This window comes from Lichenostomus cassidix, chromosome 2 (assembly GCF_008360975.1).
Source record: "Lichenostomus cassidix isolate B80296 chromosome 2, HeHo_3.0, whole genome shotgun sequence".
NCBI lineage: Eukaryota > Metazoa > Chordata > Aves > Passeriformes > Meliphagidae > Lichenostomus > Lichenostomus cassidix.
The window spans coordinates 60,947,813-60,966,532 of NC_139482.1; the positions used below are offsets into that span (position 1 = coordinate 60,947,813).

The window sequence follows — 18,720 nt, forward strand, 5'->3', positions numbered from 1 at the left end:
CAACTTAATGTACTCTTGGGAGCTACACTTTTAAAAGGAGTTGAACATGTTTTCTGTGCAAATCTCAGAGCTCCCTGAAGGAAAGTTAAAGTTGGTCCATAGAGTCTGTGGTCATTTTGAACTCTGGTTCTGGCTGTAATATAGCCACCATTTAAAACAGAAGACAGTAAAACTTCAAAAAATTGTTCCCAAGTAAGTATTGACTGCCTTGTATTATTCAGAATAATAATGAGAAGTTGATACTAACTTCAGTACAAATTCAGTAAAATGAAAAATAAAGGTTAGCATGTAATATTCCAGTTTCTTTCTAAGCAGTTACGTGGCTGTGATCTGCTCATGAAGGTGAACTTCATTATTGGAGACTAGGTTCAGAAGCGTGTGCATGTGTGTTTGTACACCTAAGTCACCATTTTCCTAAGTAATGGCAGTTTATCTTGTTTTAAGATCAGCTAGCACAGCTTCTGGTTTGGTTTTGGGTTTTTATTTGGGTTTTTTTTTTAAAGAGTGCAGTTAGAAAAGTTACTACAACTGGGCCTAAATAGTTCCAGAAATCCCAGGATATACTAATTATATGTAAATGTATTGAAGTAGCTGTTAGAGGTACAACTTAAAACCTGCAAATGCAAGAGCTCTGGCTGGAACTGTCCCTTAACTTCCTACTGTGCTTAAGTATTGCAGCACATTGCCAACTCTTGTGAGGCTTCTCTGCAGTCCCTAGGCATAATGAGCTAAGGAGAGCATTTAGCTTTAAAGAGCCAACTATAGAGAGATAAATGTGAGTTGCAAAAATCATGTGTATGTATCGCCTGCTGTATCTTTTTCGGCCTTATTTATTTGGCTGTCACAAATTCAGTTATTTTCATGTCAGTTTTCCTGCCATCTTGAAAGAAAATTAGATGGGATTTTAAAAATTGGTCTCACTGTATTAGCTACAAGTACTTGATCCACTGTACTTTCTCCTGTATGATCTTGTGCCTTAAAATTCTGTTAAACTGCTGTTGCACAAATTAAAGTAGCTCAAGTATATAGAACATAAACAAGGAACAAACATCTTGAACATTAAGTTTAATTTCTTCTTCCAAAAGGATTTTTGGACCCTGAAAAGAAGCTTTTTTCCCATCGGATCTTGTCAAGGGATGAATGTATCGATCCATTTTCTAAAACTGGGAATCTTAGGTATGTATATGGGTCGTAGGCATTATACGGAACAGGACAACAAACAGAGAATATATGCTAAATGAATTAAAAATTACTCCCTCTTCCCTTAATGTGTTGATATCTTTCTTCATCTGCCTCTTAAATACCAAAACCATCTCAGTAAAACTGAGACGTTGGGCATTGAGGCATTTGTTCTACTTAATGGCTTCTGTGGTAGCAGAACAAGAGTATGAAGTAATGGCATGGTAAGAGTATGAAGTAATGGCATCGTTTTTTTTCACTTTCACTTCTTATTCTTCTAATAACAACCATATTTCCACCTTGTCGTGTGATCTTCTATAATGTTGTATGTTGTGGGCTTTTTAATTAAGCCAAAATTTTGAGTTTGAGGTTAATTCATAATTGAATACCTAGTATTCTGGTTTTCAAATGTGCTAAAAGCACCTTGTATTCCTAGTGTTTCTTGAAGTTAGGTCATCTAGAGCCTTGAATTCATATTCTAGTCTAAATTCAAGTTCTCATCTTTTTCAGAGTGTAAAGCCAAGATTTTTTCTAAGACAGATGTGTTTAAGCCAGCTTCTTGAAATACTAACAATTATTGCCCCTCCACACCTGACTGTAGCAAATGAGAAGCTTTTTTTCTTTTCTTGCTCTGTTTGCATCTTAAATATTCTACCTCTTTTTCCTCCTAAGTGATGGCTGATATGAATACTTTTGTTTCCTTTATCTTGGATTGAATGAATCTACTCTTTAAAAACTCTTCTTGAGTCTTTTTTCTTATTTATATAGGTAGTGTATTGACCTTGTGATAGTTGACTTTGGGCTGTTGGTCAACAAAAAGCAGTGAAAACTAAACTGAAATGTTATAATGGTTTGTTCTTGCAGAGGTTTGTTATTTTCTGCTTCTAGCCTTTGGGACAGAGATTTTAAGACAGAGGTGTTTTCCTTTTTTCATTAACCTTAATTTGTTTGAAGTTTGTATTTTGAATTCTGTAGTTACATGTTGCCGACTCTTTGTAAGTTCCTATATAAGCATGTTCTGCAGACATGCTCATAATAAACCAGAGCATCGTCACAAATTGCTTTCATAGCTATATAAATTTCTAAACCTGGATTAATTTATTAACTTTTTTGTCTCTTAGAGATCTCTTTCCATGTGGAGATTCCATGGTTTGCATCATTGATGACAGAGAGGATGTTTGGAAATTTGCACCCAATTTGATAACTGTGAAGAAATATGTGTACTTTCAGGGGATAGGAGATATTAATGCACCTCCTGGATCAAGAGAAATGCCAATGAAGAAGAAAGGTAATTAGATTGTTTTTAAACCATATTTATAACTTCGTCCACTTCTAAAACATGATTAATGTAAGTCGTTGAGGTGGTCTTACTAGTATTGCAGTTTTGCTCAGATGGGCAGTCCCAGACTGTTGGAGTTGACAGCACAAATGTGAGTAGCTTGGTAAAACTGGACTGTTCTTATTGAGGGTGTTCCTTTTGGCAGCAGCCAGAGCAGAAGTGAAGTACTGATAATAGTGTTGTGGCTGAGAGCTGATTTGGCAATACACTGAACTGTTCAAGACCATGTAGAGGGGGACAGTTTCTCCCTCACACTCCTATGTAAAACATGTTAGTTTTTTCTTCTCTGTAGGTTTCACCTCTTCAGTCCTTTCCTTGTGCTTGGGACTTGGAGGAATAGTTAATAAACTCTGGCCTCAACACACTGCTGAAAATGAGTGCTTATCTCTGCTTGCCTCCCAGTCTAAATTGTGCTAATAAAATTAGTTCGTTGAATTTTTAGCACCTATTGAACATGGTGTTCTGGCATTTGACTCAAGAACCCTATGTTCAACAGGCTCAGCAGTGTAATACACATAATGGATTTAGAAAGTACACATCACTAGATTGGTAATTATTTGGGAGCAAAATCTATTTGAAACACAATGTGATAAGAAATAATTGCAGGACTTTTTCCAGTTTAGCCAAGGGTTTGGGTTTTGTTTTTGTTTTTTTTTTTAATTTGATACATGTGACATTGCTCTCTTTCCCTTGTTAAAATATAAGTGTCCAATATGAAAACAGGAATAACATGATCAACCTGAATCAGGTCACTGTAATGCAGGACCTCTACGCTTGACTCCTGTTGTTACTTGCAGGACAGACATATGCACAAGAGGGAGACAAAGTAGTGTGACTTCACACGGTTCCCAGTGAACGTTTGTGTGCAAATTTTTGGATGTCTGTGGTTTCTTTAATTGTCTCTCTACTTCCACAGACATCTGCAGACACATCCTAAAACCATTCTGCTTTTGACACTATTACTGTTTTACTTGCATTCCATCAGTCTTAAATTAGGCTTGAACAGCATCTTTGTATTGCTAAAACTTGTATATATTTTCAAGCACTAAAATAGTTAGTTTGTCACGAAAATCAGGTAATATGAAAGACATGGATGTTTATAAATTAAGTTCTTTTACTGTAGTTCTGGTTTAGGACCTTAAGAAGCCAATTCTGCCCCTGTCCACCCCATTTGTTTATTTTCATTGCTCTAAGATGTAATCATAAAACTTACACTACAAGATAAATAATTTAATGCTTGCAGAGTTAGCAAATCATTACTTATGACCTGTGATTTAAAGAAAAAAAAAAAGCTGCTTATATAACTTCTTTAAAAAAGTAATGTTTGGACGGTCCTTTCTAGTAATCGACACCTAGAGAATCTTAACAACTTTGGAAACCCTAGTGATCACTTCCAAGTGTAATGAAGTCTAAATCCATATGTAAACTCTGTGTTTAAATTCAAAGGAAATTAGATTTTGAATAATCTTAAGGAAATAAGAAAATATGTATATGTTTTCTTTCTTGACCTTGTCTTAGCAAACCACTCTACAAAACCTGAGGCATTGGATTCAGCAGTGATTTCAGCAAAAGATGCTGAAGAAATTAAGAATGTCACATGTGTAGAAGAGTATAGCAATGGTCTCAAGAAGACTGCAAAGGACACTTGCACTGCAAATGGAAGTACTTCTGTAAGCAGTGAAACATCTGATGGGGATGTGAACTCTAGTGATAAAGTTAATGCCCAGGATTCCATAAATGATAGCACTGATCACAAAATGGACAGTGAGGTCACGAATGATTTGGCAAATACAAAACATCAGATTTTGTTAGAACAAGTTGATACAACAGTTACAGAGAAGCAGCAAACCCAAGAGAAGACAACAAATGACTTGGACTTTGAACTGTCTAGTGACAGTGAAAGTGATGATGGGTTAGATACCAAAAAGTCATCCACTTCTGTATCAGATAGTGAGAATGAAGAGAAGAGAAGTTGGAAGAAATCCCAGCAATCTCTGCAGGATGAAAATTTGCAGCAAGAGAGTTGCACTGATGTGAGTGAGAAAAAGGATGGTCTGGTCAACCATTCTGGGGACATACAATCTTTACCTAGTGAAAATACCCAGGACAAAATTGATCTTGAAGCACAAGAAGAAAGTGAACAGGAAAGCCTTTGTGATTTAGGAAATGGGTCTGCAGACAAGAAAGAAGCTGAAACAGAATCTCAGATTAGTGAACAGTCTGGAATTACAATGGGTGAGTCCTTAGACCAGAGCATGGAGGAGGAAGAGGAGGAAGATGATACAGACAATGATGACCATTTAATATACCTCGAGGAGATCCTTGTGCGAGTTCACACTGATTATTACACAAAGTATGATAAATATCTGAAAAAAGAGATTGAAGAAATTCCAGATATCAGAAAAATAGTACCAGAACTAAAAAGTAAAGTGTTGGCAGATGTAACCATAATATTTAGCGGACTTTACCCGACAAACTTCCCCATTGAAAAGACACGGGAACACTATCATGCCACAGCACTTGGAGCTAAAATTGTGAAGAATCTCGTACTGAGTGCCGATGATCCTGATAAAGCAACGCATCTCATTGCGGCAAGGACGGGTAGGTATTTGAGACTTGGGTTTTCCAGCAGCTTTTAGTCTGTTACAGTTCATGCCTTGAGCTCTTTTTTGTGTCGTCTATGGGCTTTAATGTAACTACAATTAGGATTGAAATTAAAAGGAAAGATTCTTCATAAAACAGTTTAGCAGCCTTTATAAAAGGATTTTTTTCTTCTTTTTACTCAAATGGGGCTTTTAATTGTGAAAAGTAGGACCTGCTAAATATCTTCTTATGTAATACGTCATGTCTCAGTTTTCTGTTAAGGATTGGTTATTGATAGTCAAAGACTTAAAATTGTTGAATAGAAACTTAATATTTGTGTCAAAATTTTTGGTGGTCTTGCTATAAAGGTATAGCAGTGCTCTCTTTCTCATTTTCTCAAATTCACCTCTCATGGTTCAGTTTCACTTGGTATGGAATTCAAATTATCTTAAGAGACTGATGATACCTTGTCACTGCACTGTGCTTAAAGCTTACTTCATTGGAGACATAATAGCTGTCAATGTAAGAGGTTTTTCCAGTTTCAAATCTGAAAATGCTTCACTTTGAAGTTGCTTTGTTTATCTTAAACTAGATGGCTTCTGAATATAGTTGTATATCAGATGCAACTATTACATGATGGGGTAAAATTGATAGGGTAAATGTAAATGAGACCGTCCCAAATAAACATATTTGTCTAGAGTGAAAAGTATGAAAAACACGTTAAGGTACACATCATGTGATAATGAGATGCGGTTGACTTTTTTCTTGTTTCTTTTTGGAATGTACAGTGTGAGGGTTGTGTGTTTATGTAGATGCATCTATGCATCCTTGTGTTCTATTTTTAGAAGTAAATTATATGCCACTCGCACATTCTTAGTGAATCATGCACTAAAGTACGTCTGAATATGAAAAACTATTTTAACTTTGCTTTTTGATTAAATAGCATATTGCACTAATTCTAGAGGAGATAAATTGGCAGTCATTTCTGCCTAATGAGCATTACTGTTGTCATGTTTCATCATCACTTAAAAATTATTTCTGTAACAATGGCAATGAAACAGAGGGATTTAGAGTGAAAAAAACTGTGTTCTCCAATAACCCTTTGTAAGATCCTTGTGGATTGACTGGTTCTGGTTTTGTGATGGAGTTTTGGGTTTTTTTCAACTGGAGGCTATTATTCTCATCTCTGATTAGGTGGGAGTAGTTATGCTGCATCATTATAATTTCATGAAGGAAACTTCTTAATCAGAGATTTTAAGGATATTTTTGTCCTGTCACAGCTGGATTTGTGGTAATTCATCTGTCAATGTGATTTTCATAGTGATTCTTGTATGGTTAGAGAGCAAATTCTTACAAGCCTCTTGCTTACAGTAAGCCATGCAAATATTGCATCTTTGGCTCCCATGGCAAACATCTGAAGCACTGCTTGATGTCTAATTGCTGATGAAAAGGAGAAACAAAAGCATGTCACTTTATGAGCTTTATTCAGAAGTCAATGACGTGAGACCAGGCAACATTGCTATCTATACTTTTATCTTTTTTCTTTTTTTAACGTGTTTGTGAAAAGTGATCCTAAAATACCTTTTAATTCAGTCTTTCTGAGTGACCACACTAGCAATGGCAGAGTTGGGATTCTGACAAGCAGCTGAAGTTACGTGTTTACTTTGCATTACCTGAGAGGTAAGGAATGGCATATACTTAATCTGCAGCAGTGTTTGGGGGGTAGGTAAATACTATTAGCTTTCTCATTTTGAAGGCAAAGGAAGAATTTGGCAGAAGCCATAAAAGGGGAAAAGTCAGTGTGAAACAGTTACCCCTTAGGTCTTGAAGTCATGGAATTTCTCCTGCAGAGTGACCTCATCATAAGTTGGTGCATTGAAATGAACACCTTCTGAAAACCATTCTCGGTTGTATTTACAGCATTCTTCCCAGCCCATTAGAGTAAATAATTTAAATTTCTTTTTTTCTTTATATATGTTTGTCTCTTTCTCTACAGATAGGTAGCTTGTTTCTCTGTAGACACTGGTACTCTGAATTCTGAAATTAAATAAATCCTTGCTCTTGAAAATAATTAGGATTTTTTTTCATTACATAGGGCAGAAAATACTATCTGCCTGAATTACTGTAAAACACAGAATCTTTGCATCATCTAATCAGCTTTCACTAATCTGAGTGACTGAGAAAAGGCTACCTGATACTCCTTTCTACTTGTCTATGGGCTGCATAAATCTTACTTCAGTTTTTGAAACATCTGCTGTTTGCTTTGAGCATCAGTAAACTGCACTGTAGGATGAGTTGTTATAGCTCTGTACACACTTGGCTAAGCAGTTACCACACTGTTTCATAAACCTTGTTATGTTCCTTCCTGAGCAGATGAAAGACACTGTAGTTGATTTTTTTGTATTGAGTTTTGGTGGTGGAGCAAATAAAGCTGTTTCGATCTCTCAAAAATTATCGCAGTGTGGTAGGAATGGACATACACCAGTGTAGGCCCTGAATTTTTTTTCTTATTTTTGAAAATATATTGGAATCCATTCCATTTCCTACAGCCATGCTAAGTCAACCGTGTTTTTTCCTGAAAAATATTTTCAAGGGCTGTGTCTTTAAAAAACATCCAGTCAAGCATTGCTCTAAGCTTGGACACTGACCAGGTGAGCCTAGTGCTTGTGTTGGTGAAGCATAGTGCAGGGTTAAACCTGAACTTTAGGCATAATCTCAGAACAGTACATCTATCACTTATGTTAGGTCAGCATTCTTGCAGAAGAGCTTCAGTATTTGATTGTAAATTAAGATCTGTATATAAAAATTATCTGAACAGAAATAAACTTTCAGTGGTTGGATTTTTCAAGCAATGTCTGGCAGCCTGGTTACAAACTGCCATAAGGATAAGTTGATTTTGGTGTGTTAGAATGGGGAGAGTGCTGTACAAGTGCTGCTGGTGGTCTCTCCCCATCATGTGCTTTGGTTAGTCCTGGCACAGCCCTGAGCACACACACCAAGTTCCTCATGGGTGAGATTGAGTCAGAGGCCACAGTCAGCTGAGCACTGTTTCAACAAGTTCAGAAGTAGAATTGATGAGCACCTTCCCCAGGTTTGAAAATAACATTTTCCAATACTATCTGCAAAGTAGATGTGATGAATTTGGGCCCCAGTTGCTTCATATGGAAAATCTTCTGTGCCTTTTTAACTTCTTGGAACAACTTTGGAATTGGAAGTACGGAAAGGTGATTAGATGACAATAACACAAAAAAGTAGTCTGGAAAAACAGTTTTTCTCCAAGTGATTTTCAGCTCAGATGGGTAATTCAGATTTTTTTAGCTGCCTAAGAAGTACTGTTGCTCAGATGGATTAAAATCTGTCTTCTGTTTTGTCTTAATAAGCATTATTCCAAAAGGAGAAGTTACACTGGGGAAGGGAAGAAGAGAAGGCAAGCATATTAAGTATCACTGTGCTGTTTCTCCTCCCAGTTAAATTTAATGTTTCACCAAATCTTGTTCTGAGTACATCATACATGTGAAATTTTGACTTGTGAAGATGTCAGCTGTAAATAGGAAACACTTCCCGAGAGGACACTGTTATGTTTCCTCATGCAGTTTTCAGTATGCTGAAGTGTGCAATAGGCAGCTGCGCTTTAGAAATGGGGAGGAGGCAGAAAGCCTTGATGTTGTGGAGGTGAAAAAGATAAGACTTTTGACTCTTGGGAGGTGGATTTGGTTACACACATGTCTTAATATCACCAGCCTTCATAGAATCCTAAAACATTTGGGTTGTAAGGGACCTTAAAGACCATCTAGTTCCAGTAGCAACTTCATACAAAATAGTGCCATTTTGGCTTTCCTGTTTAAGTCTCCTATTATAATCCTGTTGACTAGAAGAAGAATTTACATAGGTCCTCAGCATTCATCCAATATGAAACAATCAGATATTCATGAATGCAGGATGTGGGGGTGGGGAGGAAGGGGCAGCAAGATGAAACACCTGACATCACTGCAGAAACACGAGTTTGAAAAACAGTTGCAGGAAGCATATTATCATGTAACTTCTCAGATTTCATATGAGGTAAAGGTGCAATTTTACAGTTTTGTCAAGGTTTCCCCTGATGAAGTCCAGGAGAAGCAGCATAGTCCCATATTTCCAACAGCATCACCCGCTCTCATTAAGTGTTGTGTGTGCTTATGAGTGAAATCACTGCTACTGTATGTTGTATTCAGTCAGCTCCAGAGCTGTTATGTGCAGGACAGTATGGCCAGCTCTGTCTGATATTTGATTCAGTATCTAATATCAGGCACAAGTACCTAAACTTCCACCGGACTTCTTGCTCTGGTTGCTTTTTTTGCCCTGAAACTCCTATGCTTATGGACCTGATTTTAGCATACTCTTTCTAACAGCTGTCTTCTTACCTGTTTGTTTCTATTATGTTGTCACTGCTTTTATCCTTTATTCTCAAAAGTAAGCAATGTCCAAGCCAAGTCATTACCTTCTTCAGTCCTTTTTCTCTCAGATCTCTAAATTGATCTGCTTTCAGAACCTTTGCTTTATTTCCTCTGAAATATACCATGTGTATAAATTAAATACAGCTTTATACACAACTGTTTCTAACTGCAGGTATTTCTACAATTCCTATTTAGGTTAATTAAATAATAATGCCTCCTGTGAAACCTCCTTCTGGCACTGTAAACTGGCTCATTTCCAACAACTGTTGCATGAAATTGCTCTCAGTTGCTTTTGTAACTGATAATTAATTGTCAAACAGATTTCTTATATCGGGGAATGTATGATATCAGGGGTGCACTGACCTCCCTCATTAGAGTTTTACATTTTAGCTATTTAAAACCTGTGGAACTGCAGTGGTGTGCTGGGTCTAACACAGTTGCAGTTTTAAAATTGTTTTCACTGAACCTTTGTTGGACAGTGACTTTATTTTTATTTCACAGCAAGAATTAAAATAAAACATGTCCAAATCATTAGAGGTTTGGACAGGGCTGTATCTTAAATTATACTTCATTTTGTGTTTGTGTTTATCTTGGATTCTTAAGTTGTTGGTTTTTTTGCAATGATACTAGTGTGGAGTAAAGCTTTATATGTACAGTTTTTATATCCTGGACTGTGCAATTGTATGCATTTACAGCTGAGTATAGAAGAAATGTATTTGTGCACACAACATTTTTGTTAATCTAAATCCAAGAAAAAACGTATTTGTATCTAAAGAAAGATTTAGCCCTATTCCAGTATTCCACTGGGTTTGAGGGATGAAAGGTAGGGAAACAGAAGCTTTCAGCAGTTTGGTAAAGGACAATTATCTCCTGCCCTTCCTGTTTATTTAGTCTTTTAAATTTACTGAAGTCTTAAACTGAGCTGTCTAACCAACTAGTTAGGTCAATCCTCAAGTGCATTTCAGTTCATCTGTCTGTCCGTGTGGATTGTAGTTCAGGTTGTACAAAGTGCATTAAGTATTTGAGATTAGCTACTTCCTATCATCTTCAAATTATGTGAAGAAGTATGGGTACTTCAAGATTTTGATCTTAATTGAAACAAGTGAAATCATGTTGTTAAATGACAGTCACGAAGATGAAACTCCAGGGAACTCTGATGAAAATGTCAAACTAATTTGCTGTTCTTGCTTCCTTGTCAGAATTGTTCTGAAACTTGATTTATTTTTTTTTTTCTGGAGGCTTCATTGCTTCATTGTTTTCACATGTGTGAAAACAGACACGGGCTCATATTATTAGTATTACTGTATTTTACTTTGTTTCATTAGCTGTTGTTAACTCACCGGTATTAATGTTTTTTTCCTGATTCCCCTCCCCATCCCGCTGGGGTGGTTGAAGTAGTCAAGGAGTGGCTGGGATTAAACCACAGCACTGATTTTGATGCTTGACAGATTTGTGGCAACTTTACTGAGTTCCTCTCTTGTTCTGGCATCCCCAGAGAGTAGAATTTGAGATCACCTGTTACTTGCAAGCTGCATTGTTGATGGTTTCACCTGGACTGCATGCTAGCTTGCCGTGTTTAACTTCACATTTTTTGTTCCTATTTTGGCACAAAGGAATTCTGCTTTGTCTCCACTTCTGGCAAATGGAGGTTAAGTGGCAGGCTGTTAAAAGGTAGCACACTGTATGAACAGGGGACCATGTGTAAAAAAAGTTAGTATGGTAAATTGGGCTTCAACAGCATTGAAAAGCTGCTTCTGCTTAGACTACTGACAAATACAAGTGAGGGAGATACAATACAGAAGTGCACTTGTGTTGCTTGTTGGGTTAACATTCAGAGAAGATGCAGAGATTTTCTGTATAAATCTTAGTGGGCTACTTCTGTGGTGCTAGTCTTTCAGGAAGTTACATTCATCCATCTTGAGTCTGAGGTATTGCATCTTTAGATTCTCACTTTTATTAGTTTTGATTGTTTTATTGGATTGGGGAGGAGTTTTGCTTTTTTTTTTTTGTACGACTGATCACAAAATGTTATTCTTAGTTCTAACTGCACACTGGTTTATCTTCTGTGTTTCTGGGAACACTGTTGTGTTATGTTTGACTCTGTAATAGGCACAGAAAAAGTACGGCAAGCTCAGGACTGCAAGGACCTCCATGTTGTAAACCCTGATTGGCTGTGGAGCTGCCTGGAGCGCTGGGACAAGGTGGAGGAACAGCTCTTTCCCTTGAAGGATGACTACATCAAAACACACAGGTAAGTGCTAACTTGAGGGAATAGGGGCCATGAAAACAGGTTATTCGTACAATTATGGTGATTTCTTGGTGCAGCCATAAAATTGGTTTCTGACAAATTCAGAATGGTGGTGCAGCCATAAAATTGGTTTCTGACAAATTCAGAATGGTGGTGCAGCCATAAAATTGGTTTCTGACAAATTCAGAATGGTGGTGCAGCCATAAAATTGGTTTCTGACAAACTCAGAATGGTGGTGCAGCCATAAAATTGGTTTCTGACAAACTCAGAATGGTGGTGCAGCCATAAAATTGGTTTCTGACAAACTCAGAATGGTGGTGCAGCCATAAAATTGGTTTCTGACAAACTCAGAATGGTGGTGCAGCCATAAAATTGGTTTCTGACAAACTCAGAATGGTGGTGCAGCCATAAAATTGGTTTCTGACAAACTCAGAATGGTGGTGCAGCCATAAAATTGGTTTCTGACAAACTCAGAATGGTGGTGCAGCCATAAAATTGGTTTCTGACAAACTCAGAATGGTGGTGCAGCCATAAAATTGGTTTCTGACAAACTCAGAATGGTGGTGCAGCCATAAAATTGGTTTCTGACAAACTCAGAATGGTGGTGCAGCCATAAAATTGGTTTCTGACAAACTCAGTGCTTATGGATTTTATGAAAGAACTCCCCATTTTTGTCTATTTCTGTTTTGCTTAAGCTGAAGACAGTCAACAGTTCAGGAGGCATTTCAGCAACTAGCACAATCAGGTGAAAACTTGTGGTAACAGTACTTTCTTTAGCAGTTACTGTTATTAGCTCTTTTAATTTGGAGACATTGCCCTTTTCAGTTCATCCGTAAGCTAACATACAGAATGCCACCGAAGCACAGGATCATTGATGCTGCCAAAAAAGGTACATACTTCCATAACATGAAAAGTTGGAGAAGTATGGCATTTTTTGTGAAATCAGGAGAAAGAGAGAAAAAGAAAAATACTATAGAAAGTTCTAAGAAGAATTGAAATGCATGAAGATAAGAGCAAAAACTGGAAGAAGAGAAGTAGTGAGAGACAGTTTTGGTATGGTAAGACTGTTAAAAGAGAAAAGGTAAAAACTAGTGCATTAGGGTGACAGTAAATAGAAGGGACAGCCAAAAACATTATTAGCAAAGAGGAAGTCAGAGGGATGTCATGAACAGTCCTCTTCAGGATAGTGGTATGGCTAAAATAACTCATGACAAGGTATTGTCAAGCCAGCTTCTGCTTCTTGACTTACCTGTTTGGATAAACCCACATCTTGCAAGCCTAATAGAGGATCTCCCCTTCCATGTTTAGACAGGAAGGAGCACTGCATATTGGGTTTTCTGTATTGAACTGATACTGGTATGATTGAGTGTGGTAGAGATTTACTTTCTGCTTACAAGATGGCCTTTGAGGGCAGAACATGGGTGTGTAAGGCTTTGAAGAAATACCTGAAAGTGAGGGCATTTATCTAATGGGACACTAGGTTGAGACACAGGATCCCTATAAGTTAGGAAAAGACATGTGGCGTGGTTATGGCTTAGTCTTTAGAAAGTACTATCAGGTGGTTTTTAATCAAACTTTGGAATATTTGCATGGGATGCTAATTTGTCTCAGGTGCCTAACACTGCAAAGTTTGCAGTAGAAACCTGGACAGTGGCTTGTAAACATTGTTTTTTGATGTCTAGATGAATGTTGGTTTCCTCCCTGTAATAATTTACTCTTCCATTTTACTGAAACATAAGTTTTCCTACTTCTGTCTTTCAAATGCAATACATCTTAACTTCATACTTCCCCCCCCACCCAAGCTACAGTCAGTAAGATACCGATCTTAATGCAAGTACTTTTACTTTAACCCAGCACGTGCAACTACTTTGGAAAATACTTTCTGTGTAATGAAGCTGCTTGAAATAGTGGTTACTGGTCCAAAGCATTTATAAAATAGGGGAGGAATGAAGTCTGAGAAAATATTTGCATGTAAAATGAACTTAAGATAGCAAGAAAAGAATTGGTAAACTTGGATTGGTTTACCATAAGTGTTATTGCTACAAGATTACTTCAGAAATGTCTGTGAAAGCATGTGGTAAAAACTTCATTTTTTTGCCACTTCTAATATTTGTTACTAATTAATTGGATTTCTTTTTAATATAGCATTACTTTCATGGAGCATAACATGCTGTTTCATCTGATGATTTTTAAAACTTTTTCAATATGCTTGCTATTTTTTATTTCAATATGCTTGCTTATTTTTATTATTTATTATTCTTTTTATTATTCAATTATGATGGCACTTCATCATAATTGGATAGTATGCCATAAGGGTGATTCCTGCATGTTTCCTGCATGTAAGGGTGAATCTCTGAATGTTTCTGCTGACGCTTCTAAAGTTATGTTTTTAAAATGCAGCAGGGTGATCATAAGCAGCTTAGTATTTTTAAAATTATTTAGAATGACTTGCAAGTTAACTCTATGTTTATTTTCTCTCAGAGCAAATTTAGGGAGCAAGGCTTTATACAGTAACCTGCTTTTCTCTTTGTTGCATACATGCAGATTATCATACTACACTAATTGTGCTGTTGTTACTACCTGGAAGTCATTTCACTAACTTTGTATGTTTAGACAATTTTTAAGGCACACTTACTAATATTCTAATAATTTAAATATGATATTATCTTGTATTTGCAGTTTTCTGTTTTAAATTCAGTGAGACTTTAATGAGGTGGAGTAGAAGAAATGTTTCTTCAGAGATTTTCCAAACCATTTCCCTCTTCTGCTTTAGAAAAAAAGGAATGCTCATTTTTTGTGTTCTGGTTAGACAGCTCATTTAAATTTCTAATGCAGTTCTTTCCTGAACTCCATCTAACAGAGAAAATAGCCCTGCCACATTTCCTGATACAGCCAGCACATTTCAGACAGCTCTGTTTCACCCAACACCGATCCATCCGAAGTCCCAGCCTGGTCCTGAAGTTCGACTTTATGATCCTAACACTGGAAAGCTGATCAGGAAAGGCACACAGACATCTGGGCAGTCAATGTACATCCAGTCTCCAGCTCCTCCCATCAACTTGCCAGTCCACGGTGAACGCTCATCCTTCAGGTACCTAAAGCGTAGCTAAAAGTCATCTACATTTTTAGATTCTGTAGTAAATCTTACTATCACTATCCTTTCATTTGATCAAATTGTCATTTTTACATTAGTTACTTTGTTTGCTTTCTAAAAAACCAAGAAAATGAGTGAAAGTGAATAATCAGCTGAGGTGAAGTCAGGATGCTACAATTCCAGACGCTTTTTGTGCCTCACTGAAGTGCAGCTGGAAACCTCAAACCAAATAAATTCAGTCTGTAGTGTGCTCTAAAGAATGTTACAGTAACTGAGCTCTGAAGCAAGGCAGCCTGATGTTTCTTAATGGGTCTTAGAATACTGGATTGTGTTGTTAATAAAATGTAACTGATGGCATTTGGCTCTTGTTTATAAAATTTTCCTCTTCACCTAATTCCTTCAAATCGGGCATTTAGCTTTGGTTTTGAGGAGTATCAAAGTGATAGAAGAGGGGTGTAGCTGACTGAGCATTGTTAAATAAGGCCATATGGCTGAGTGCTAGTTACTAATCCTCAGATCACTAAGTCAAGATACTGAAGCAGGAGGAGGAAGAGGCAGCCTGCTTTGTGAAGTACAAAGGCTGGCATCTGGACTTTGTCAAAATTCGTGTTAAGCTGCAAAAACACCCCTTGTCTCTTATGGATATGTAAAATATCTGGAATTCACCCCCAGTTATCTAAATAGAAGATCTAACTTTCTGGAATACTACCAAGCTTAGCAAGGCTTGTTGGCTTCAGTGGTAAGGAAGTATCCAGTTAAAGGCAAAGCTTTTCTTTGTAAAGTGTGATCAGCGTTTCCCTGTACAGTGTGATCGGAATATAGCAGTTGTTACAAAACAATTCAGTTTTTCAAAAATATGAATCACAGCTCTAAATGCACACTGTTTTCTATGTTTCTTCTCCCTTCCCTGCCACTTCAGCAGTGTTACCACTTGTAAAGATTTAGTATAGTAGTGCAGCTTACTATGTTTCCACTCTATCTTCCTGTTGTTAAATATTTTATCCTGGTTTTTTTCAGTTGTTACCTGTTCATAGCCTTTTTCTTATTTCAGCGTTCCTGTTGCTGTCAACGGGTTTTTTGAGTCTCTCTTCTTGTGAAGATGTCCTGTTTTCAGTTCCTTTTTAAGAGTGTCATTTAAAGTCTGTTTTATTTTACTATGACATGATAAATGAGCATTAAAAACTTTAAATAATGAAGACACAGTATATATCCAGACAGGAACTGAAAAGCTTTTGGATTTTTTTTGTCTGTTGTTGTGGAAGAGAATTTTTCTAGAAATAAAGCTGGGAGGGTTGTACCTGTATATAATTGTCATGACATTTGAGAGATGCTTCAGTAGGATGAGCTATGTTGATATTAGTATAATGTATATAATATAATGTATCATTCAGTGCTTTGAAAATAATATATTTTAATGATTTTCTTACCTTTGTCAACAACTTGAAGTTTGTCCACACTTAATCCTATTTTTCCTTAGTGCTGAGGTACTTCTTAACTTGAGCATCTTACTGAAGAGGAGAGAAATATACTTTAGCTGTCTTTTTAGCTGAGTTTCATAGAGCTCCAGACAGGTTTTGAGGGTGGAGTGAGGCTGTGTCTCCTTTCTACTGCCTTTTTTATTCACTTCAGCAGGCTTTTTTGTGACTGTCAATGCTCAAAATGGAGAGATTTTAATCTTAAGACCCTGAATCCAGTTACTCAGTGCTGCAACTTCACCCCACAACTAAGCAGCTGTAAGAAAAGAGATGAGCATAAGATCTATGCTGAGAAAAATTATTTTCATCCTCATTTCCTGTTGACTTGGTTCTAGTGGTGAAGTTGGTGACCTGTAAACACTGATCTGTTAATTGAGGTACATTTCTATTCTGCAGAGCAGTTCCACCTTCCTGAGTTAAGGTCCTGAAGAGTGTTTTGTCAAAGTCTAGGAGAAGAGCAAGGCAATGATCAAATACCACAGTGCAGGCAGAGCAGGAAGGCTGTGAAGAAGTAACAAAAAGCTGAATAGGAGCAGCTTTGCTGTGTCTTGACTGAGGAAGAGCTGAAGCAGTACTGTATACTTTCTCTTAATGCATACATCAGTGATAACTTTAAAAAAAAAAACTTCACATCCACTTTAAAATTTGATATAGTATTTGTTTTAAGAGAAAAGTACATTAGTGCAGCAATTTATTGGTAGAGGACAATGTATTTTGTGTCCTGACAGACTCAATGTGCTCCGTTGTTCACATTCTATAGAAAGATGGGAATGTTTGTAATTAAAGCATTGATTTTTTAAGCAGAGTTAAAGTTGTTAGCACTCACTGCTGCTCCTATTGTGTAGTCAAAGCCTCCAAAAATCTTCTTTGATAGTAACTCAAATCATCATCTGATTCTGAATTTCAGATAGTGGGAAACAGAATTGCACTTCTGTGACCAGAAGCCCTTGGGGCCATCATTGCTAAGTTGGTCTCTTAGTCTAAGAATACACCTCCTTGTGCTTAGGGGAGAACCTCTTCCTTGTGGGGCTGGTTATTGCAAAGGGCTTCAAGTTATCTGAGTACCATTTCATAAGAATGTTTCAGTTCTCCCTGTGCTGGGGTTCAGCATTTTTAGTTTCTTTCTGAGATTCGGCTTGAAACATAATTTAAAATAGAGTATAGTTTGTTGAAGTATGTGCATGCAATTTGCAGTGAAACTATCACCAGTAAATTACAAATGGTTCATTTAACGTAGTCAACATTTCAAGCCACAGGTCTTGCTATTGTGCTCAGCTCTGAGACTTGAGCACCTGCTTTTTATCATAGCTGTTGCAGCCCAAGCGGAAGAGTGACAAAAAGTTTGCAGCTGTAGTAGAAAGGAAGGGAATGCAATGCTGCTTGGGGGCTGCTGGTGGCAGCTCTTCTCTGTCTGAGAACTGGAGGGATTCCTCTCTAAAAATAACCTGCGTGTCAGCTTTGACATGCCTAACATGTCTCAACAATTTGCATTTTCATACAGAAACAGTATTCTACAAACGTTGCAGCAAACACTAAAGTTGAAACGGATCATGAGATCTGTAATGTAGTGTTGTTCAAAGTAATGCAAAAGCTAATGGCAGCTTGGACTAGAATAAAGAAAAAAATTATATTGCAAGTTACACTTTAGTGAACACTAGTAATACACTAACAGATGAGGTAAGGCTTAAAATATGGGTATCATTTACATGTGAGTAGTTAAAAGTGGCACTCTGGTTTTAAATACTGCTAAGATGCACTGAATGTTTGGTTTGAAGAGATGTGTCAAGCAGATGTTGGTGGCTGAAGCCATACTTGGAGATTTGTATTAATCAATTTCACTTAGAATATTTTTGTCTGAATTTACGTGCTCATTGTTACTGTTTTTCCTACTTAATGTTATCAATCTTATTATGACAGCAAAAATATGAAGTGCCAAATTGAATACGTGACTGGAACTTAAATATTTTTAACACTTCTGTGATGATAATGTTATTTTAGCTTTTACTGTGATGTTGTATCAAGGAGAGTGCTTGTTACTTCTACAAATGTTGAATCCACCCTGCACATGTGTGTCCTTGTGCATGTAAGACTGGCAAGCACCAACCAACCTCTGCAGGGTTGAATATGGTGTTATTTTTTTAAAAGTACTCATGGATCTCATTTGATTAGAAAGAAGTGCATTTGTATGTATATAATTTTTATTCAACTTCACAGGCAGCTGAAAATGTAAAAGCCTAAAAAATGTTTTTGACAAAATAAAAATGTCTTACAAACCTTAAAGAATTTGTTTCACATTGCTTTTGGAATGCTTTTGTGAGAAAGCCCAGTGTTTCTTATCTAGTAGCATTTGGAAAACACTGGGAAAAACA

At 37.0% G+C, this 18,720-nt stretch overlaps 1 protein-coding gene across 2 annotated transcripts in view; it reads left to right on the plus strand.

Annotated features, from left to right (window-relative positions):
• The window catches only part of CTDP1 (CTD phosphatase subunit 1), a 100,446-nt gene that overhangs the window by 23,438 nt on the left and 58,288 nt on the right, over nt 1-18,720 (plus strand). For both annotated transcript variants that reach the window (XM_085051721.1, XM_085051722.1), the window contains exons 6-10: nt 1,086-1,176; nt 2,301-2,467; nt 4,037-5,119; nt 11,644-11,785; nt 14,643-14,873. In XM_085051721.1, coding sequence (XP_084907847.1) covers nt 1,086-1,176; nt 2,301-2,467; nt 4,037-5,119; nt 11,644-11,785; nt 14,643-14,873 — 1,714 coding nt within the window. The remainder of the gene's footprint in view (nt 1-1,085; nt 1,177-2,300; nt 2,468-4,036; nt 5,120-11,643; nt 11,786-14,642; nt 14,874-18,720) is intronic.